The sequence below is a fragment of the Camellia sinensis genome, chromosome 3 (assembly GCF_055761805.1).
Source record: "Camellia sinensis isolate YWXY chromosome 3, ASM5576180v1, whole genome shotgun sequence".
Taxonomy (NCBI): domain Eukaryota; kingdom Viridiplantae; phylum Streptophyta; class Magnoliopsida; order Ericales; family Theaceae; genus Camellia; species Camellia sinensis.
Window position 1 is genome coordinate 196,602,268 of NC_138963.1, and position 6,848 is coordinate 196,609,115.

General features: G+C 34.4%; 1 protein-coding gene across 1 annotated transcript; it reads left to right on the forward strand.

The window, feature by feature from the left end:
• The first annotated feature begins 365 nt into the window (after positions 1–365).
• Positions 366–6,262, forward strand: KNAT1 (homeobox knotted-like protein). The gene is made up of 5 exons (XM_028249128.2): positions 366–1,397; positions 1,497–1,619; positions 1,822–1,957; positions 5,246–5,502; positions 5,686–6,262. Exons 1-5 carry the CDS (start codon positions 981–983, stop codon positions 5,887–5,889), a joined length of 1,137 nt encoding a protein of 378 aa, XP_028104929.1. The 5' UTR covers positions 366–980; the 3' UTR covers positions 5,890–6,262.
• Positions 6,263–6,848: the final 586 nt, after the last annotated feature.

Below are 6,848 nucleotides of genomic sequence, written 5' to 3' on the forward strand. Positions count from 1 at the left end.
CTATCAATTATTTCATTAGGTGAAATACATTTTTATGATTGTTACTATTTTTGTATATTATTTATAAAGTAAATAAAATTAAGTACCAATGAAAACTTGCACTGACCAAGCCACATTTTTCATTTCCACTTTGTTGATCTGTAATTAATGTTTTTAATGTTTTTATTTATTTAATTTTTTATTTTTAAAAATACTAATAACTATCAATATATGTATAGCAATTGTATAATTAAAATATAAAATATATAAAAATTTTAACTATTTTGACAATATTTTCACCCTAAACAGTTCCATAAGTTTTTTTATTTTTTTATTTTATTTTATTTTATAGCCTGATTCATTTATTTATAATAATTTTTTATTGTATATAATAGGATCTCAAAGTGAAAAATCCAAACCCGTGAAGGAAAAAGGAAAGGTGAAAGAAAAGAAAGAAAACAAAAAGAAAGAGAGGTAAATCTAACTGGAAGTAGGCTCGCCCTTATCTTTTGGGTCTTCTTCTTTGCTTTTATATACTAGTAGGATATATTTTATTTTGAAATTATTTCTTTGTTCTTCACAAAACACCATCTTGTCACCCACCCAAGTCACCCAACTGTCGCCGGTTCCGGACTCGCCACCCCCCAACGCCGCATCAACCTTCCTCTCTCTACCCTTTAATATGTCCGAACACCATGCAACTACCCACCTAGGTTTTCTTGATCCCCAACCCAACTCTTGATTTTTGATTTTTTTGTTTTTGTTTTGTTTCTCGCTTATTTGTGCTCTTTCTTTCAAGAAAAGTCTTTGCACTTCTCAAAACCATCAATAAAACCCATCAATTATTTCAGGTTCTATCTATGTTCTTTGGAAGTAGATGAGTTGTTGTCTCGTCCACTCTTTAGGGTTTCTTGGTTTTTCTTGGTGAATTATTGATTTAGGGTTTTGGGTTTTTCGTTGTTAGTGTTTTAGCTGTGTTTCTCATCTGGTTTGTTGAGAAAATGGAGGATTATAGTCAGCTGAGTGACAACACAGCTCCAAGGGCTAGTTTCTTGTATGGTGGTCCGGTTCTTGCACCCAGTGCTTCTGTGTACGGACGAACTAACAGTGGCTCGAACGTGAGTAATCATCATCAAACCCAGATGGGTATGAATAGCTTTCATCTTCAATCGGGTGGTTGTTATCAATCTGAATCGCAATCGCATCCAATTGTGAAGACTGAATCGGGAACTTCTCAACACGTTCAGAAATTTCACTACCCTTCTATAATTCGAGGGCACCAAACAGTTCATCATCAACAAGATCATAATAATCAACAAGGTAATGAGAACTCGAATGATGTTGATTCTATCAAGGCCAAGATCGTTGCTCACCCTCAGTACTCTAATCTTTTGGAGGCTTACATGGATTGTCAAAAGGTAACCCACAAACCTCCCATAGAAAAGGTTAAAGAAGAGAGCATGCATTTTATTGATTGACTCTGTGTGTGTGTGTGTGTGTGTGGTCTTAAAATTTAGGTGGGAGCTCCGCCGGAGGTGGTGGCGCGGCTCACGGCCGTTCGGCAAGAGTTTGAGGCAAGGCAGCGAGCTTCAGCGACTTGCAGAGATGGTTCCAAAGACCCAGAACTCGATCAGTTCATGGTGACCCTTTTATTTTATTTTTAACTTAACCTGATCATTAGATTGAAGTCCCTTCTTTACAACTAAGAAGTCTTTTCATTTCATTTTATTTTATTTTATTTTATTTATTTATTTATTTTTTCATTCTCTCTTTTATACATACAGTATATGGGAATTGTTCGGGTAGTTGTAAACCCACTTAAAAATTCTAATGGATCTGTAGGAGGCTTATTACGACATGCTGGTGAAGTATAGAGAGGAGCTTACAAGGCCATTGCAAGAGGCTATGGAATTCATGCGAAGGACCGAAGCACAACTCAACTTGCTTAACAATGGCCCCGTCCGGATCTTTAACTCTGGTACCCTCCCCTCTCTCTCTCTCACACTATTCTCTAGAGAGATTTTACATTTTTATCTTACCTACCGTGGAAAATATGCAGAAGAATGTAGCTATAGTCACGGATTCGATCGTTGCAGAGGTGGATTTGGCTCGGTTTCACTTGATAAAGCTAAAACTGATAGTTCCTCCATTCATTACCTGTCCATTATTTCCTTCATTCATGACTGTCCCCGATTCCAGTGCAGAAAACTTTGACCAATATATGAAACATCCAATGTATCTATATATGTAATTATATATTTTATATATATATATATAGAGAGAGAGAGAGAGAAGAGAGAGAGAGGGGTGGGGTTAAAACCCTAATCAAGATTCACGAGTGTATAGTGAAATTTTTTGATTTGGTTCCCTTAATATGGGATAAACAATGATGAGAAACTAACAACCTAGAGAGAGTAGTGACAAAAATCATTCATGGGTTTTCCTCCAATTTTTAAGCTTACACATTCTCTATATAACTGGTATGCATGTTCATATATGGATATGTATATGGGGCGTATGTATGTAGTCTGAATCTATAGTAGTTATTATGGGAGATATATATAGACCTCGAGATGGGCAGGGATCATTCTTTATTGGCGGGTCATTGGTTGAGTTTTGTCTTTGGCTTTTAAGGAAGCCAAGTCTTTGGCTTTTAAGTGAAACACAAATTTGTTTTTGGTCGTGAATCTAACTTGTATGTATATCTATAATAACTACAAGTGTAATGGGGAGTGGGAGTTGGAGTGGAATAGGCCCTTGGAAAATGAAGAACATAGGATGCTGTTCATTTCAGTGCTACCGCTATTGGCTACCCCATGTTCCCTGTACGGCTCTGTCAGATTTGTTGCCATATTTACTTCTTTCTAATGTTTTGTTTCCTTTTTCAAAATCTGTCTTTGTAAATTTAAATAAAAAAAAAAAAGAGAGAAAAGTCTAAGAACTAATTTGGTGAAAAAATAAAAAAACACATCATTAAGAATATATTCTTTGTATTTATTTTCGTGAAAGGAGTTTTTATTTAAGAAATAAGAAAATAGGTCTTGAAAATCAAATTAAACAGATTAAATATTTACATTCTACTCTTTTTTTTCTTTCACTACTTTGTAAGAGGTTATATAAAGCGTAACCCATAAAAATGTGGTGTCCTCTTTTTAATTCATCAGTTGAATAGATTGGTATTTGTCTGTTTTCTTATTTTTGTTCTTGTCTTTGTTTATTCCCTTTTTGCATTGAGAGAGAACCATATATGATTTATCAACCAATGTCTTTGTTTATTAATATCATTTGTAATATGTTTTTTTGTTTTTGTAGTTTGTTACAATACTAGTCTAGGGATACAATCTCACTTGCTATTTTATTGTTATTTTTTGAATCTCAAAAAGTTATTCCCAGAGGATTGAGATGATGTCCCAAAAGGCTGTGAAAATGCATTCTAATTCATATTTAGGGATTGACATGTCTATAGATGGACATTCACACCATAAATTGGTCTTCCTATCAAGCAGATCTGGATCTGCATTTGTGACACTGACTTTGAATTGACGCATGCTGCTCAGTTTACTGCTTACTGATTTGTTTGTTCATGTAAATTTTTTCTCTTTTCAAAATTTAAAGCTTCCTAGATTTGAGTAAGCGGTAGATTTTAGTCTTTACTCTTGTACAGTTGCATTCTTAAAGTTAATTTCCCAATTAGATACTTTTTTAAGTGTTGCTATCTAGTCAAATGCAGTTAATTATGGTGTTTTTGTTTTGTTAGAGCATGTAGAGTTGGCCTTCTGAAATTTGACATGGAAGTTGCTAAAACATTTTTCTTCTTCCAATGCAAGTTGGTTCTAGAAAACTTGTTAATTTGCTTGAATTCTAGTTTAAACAGACCGCCTGTGACAATTACTTGTTCATTGGTTTAACAAGGTGATTCAATTTGCTTTGTACACTTTCAGACAATGGAGTAAGATTTTTGGAACAAAAAATAAAGAAATTAAAGAGAAAAAAAAGGTATGATCAGAATTCAAACACAAAATTTGGGATAATTTTTGTTTCTACAATTAATAAGAGTTTCATGAAGTGGTTATTTTTTAGATCAACAAAAAGGAAACTTTATTAATGGAAAAACGTACAAAGTATGATAACGTATATCAACGAAGAGCAGGGTGCAAAAGCATCACTTCACCAAGTGGTTATTAACTGTGAGTTCAATAAAGTGTTAATGTTTTCTTCATAAAAACTAATGGTTGAGCCAGGAAAAGGGGAAAGGGAACTCCACAAAGTGGTTGAGGTTGGCTTGCCACCATCAATTCATGTCACTACTACTGAGAGAGAGAATGAGAATTACCAATTTGTTCGAGAATTACCAATTTGCTGGGCAGTCTCATAATCACTGACAATTATCACTACTACTTAATGACTGCAAGAACCCCTCCTACCCAGTTTGTTATAGGCAACCATGCTTTTGCAGGTTTGTAGAGCATCGTGTTAGACACAGGTGTTGAACACAACACACCTCCTCCATAGAAGTGTCTGTGCTTATTATTGTGTCACCACTCTGACAATTTATTTATCTAGTTTTTGTAGTTTCTTTGATTTGAATTACTGTATTGTAATATTTGTGGAAGAGATGAAAGGATTGCAGGGAGAATAATTTTTGTGTGTGTGTGTGTAGAACCCCAGAGAGAGACTGAGTGACTTTTTACATGTTTGAGCTTTTGCAGGAATATAAGTTTGTCTTATCTAGTAGCTTTGCCTCAACATCTTTTTTTCCAATACCTTATTTACTTTTCTTCTAGTATTCCGATGTACCCAAATTTTTTTTTTTACTTTTCTTCTAGGGAAATTATATATAGACTTCACTTTTAGCCTGCAGTTCCTTGTGGAGTAACCGCAATGTACACACGTAACACCAGGGTCAACATACATTGTTTATGACTCATATCCACCTAAAATTTCGTAATTCACACCATGGGCCAACTTATATTGTTTTTGAATTGACTTATGAGAAAAAAGAAATAAGTGAATTAGCAGGCTATTATCACCTTTTCTTGAATTGTTTCTTATGTCTTTTTCTTGTAATTATCTTTATGCAAATGCATAAGGCATATATTGTGGACGTACTAAAATTGCTACGAAGATTAAATTTTCTGGTGATGTGTAACTGCTAGTATTAAATTTTCAATGTCGTTTGTCAGGAAATAACGTATCCTTGTGTTTCAATGCTTTTTCCATAGAGCTTACATTTGTCTTTATGAATTTCCAACCATTGAATGCACAGAGGAGAAGTGCGAGGGCGTTGGTTCATCTGAAGAGGAGGATCAAGACAACAGTGGTGGAGAAACAGAACTGCCAGAGATTGATCCACGCGCTGAAGATCGGGAACTGAAGAACCACCTGTTGAGGAAGTATAGTGGTTACTTGAGTAGTCTCAAGCAAGAGCTTTCCAAGAAAAAGAAGAAAGGGAAACTACCCAAAGAAGCTCGGCAAAAGCTACTCAATTGGTGGGAGTTGCACTACAAATGGCCTTATCCTTCGGTATCCTCACCCTCTTCAACTGATAATCTTTTCAATATTCTTATGAAACAAACAACATTCTAAGAAGAATTATTTTATTTATTTATTTATTTTTTTTTTTTGGGGGGGGGGGGGGGAATTCTTTTTCTTGTCCATATATTTTTTTGAGTTATTAAGACAAGGATTGTTGTGATAACTACACAGGAGACCGAGAAGGTGGCCTTGGCAGAATCAACTGGTTTGGACCAAAAACAAATTAATAACTGGTTCATCAACCAGAGGAAACGACACTGGAAACCGTCTGAAGATATGCAATTCATGGTAATGGATGGAATTCATCCACAGAACGCAGCTTTCTATATGGAAGGACACTATATGGGCGAAGGTCCTTACCGATTGGGGCCATGACCATGAGAAATAATCAGAATGGGTGGCCTTCAACAACCCATCTTGCATCATAACTATTAGTATTCGCTTAAATCTCATTTTTAGGCTTTGGCACGGAATCAAGCTCTTTAACCGTGCTGTGTGATTGTTAATGCTAGGGTTGGGTAATGCCTATGACAGCCCAATCTGATATATTTTATTGGAAATGTCTTACCTATGACTATGTTTAGTGTGTCTTCATGTTTTTGAGATTATTAAACGTGGATTAAAGCAGTACTTTGCCGTGTGCCTGGTGTGTGTAAACCAGATAAGATGAGTTCATGCAATTTGTAATATATTTAGGGCATGTACTATTACTTTGTTGAATTGTATATGATGATAAGAGTAGCTAATATGGTGTTAGTGTTGTCATAATTAGTAGTCACATTTATTTTTATTTATTTATTTTTTGGGTTCTCATTTCAGTAAGTTTGATGTTGTTTATCAGCACACAACTTCTGGTGAGTGAGTTTCGAAGTATTTAAATGCTTGCGTTTAATATTTCAATCTCATACTCATAAGTGGCCCCCTTTATTTTGAAAAATGTGAACAATTTTGTTGGTTATACGTTTGTGAGTTTTTTCAAGTACATTAATACAATATAATAATATATATCTTACATTTATATTATTATTTATGCATAGGTAACAATCGAGCCAAGTTTTAGTGAGAAACTTATTTTAGTTTGAGATTAAATTCAGTTTGAAAGTATATTATGTTGTGAGATATTTTGTATTTACTGTACATTCAAATTAATGTTATGATGGTATATATTGTTTATTTCGGGTAGGATTTTGAGAGTAACAAAAAAAAAGAGTTGCATAGTTATTCTTGTAATCCTTATTGCATATAATGAATTTTTATCATTTTTCTCTGTGGCCTTGGGCATTTTATTGAACCACGCATTTCTTGTGTTATTGTGTGTGTATTTATTCTCTTGT

Coding starts and splice junctions, on each gene's coding strand:
- KNAT1 (XM_028249128.2), top strand. CDS start 981: ATGGAGGATTATAGTCAGCTGAGTGACAACACAGCTCCAAGGGCTAGT. Junction 1,958..5,245: donor CGTCCGGATCTTTAACTCTG/GTACCCTCCCCT, acceptor TTGAATGCACAG/AGGAGAAGTGCGAGGGCGTT. Junction 5,503..5,685: donor ACAAATGGCCTTATCCTTCG/GTATCCTCACCC, acceptor ATAACTACACAG/GAGACCGAGAAGGTGGCCTT.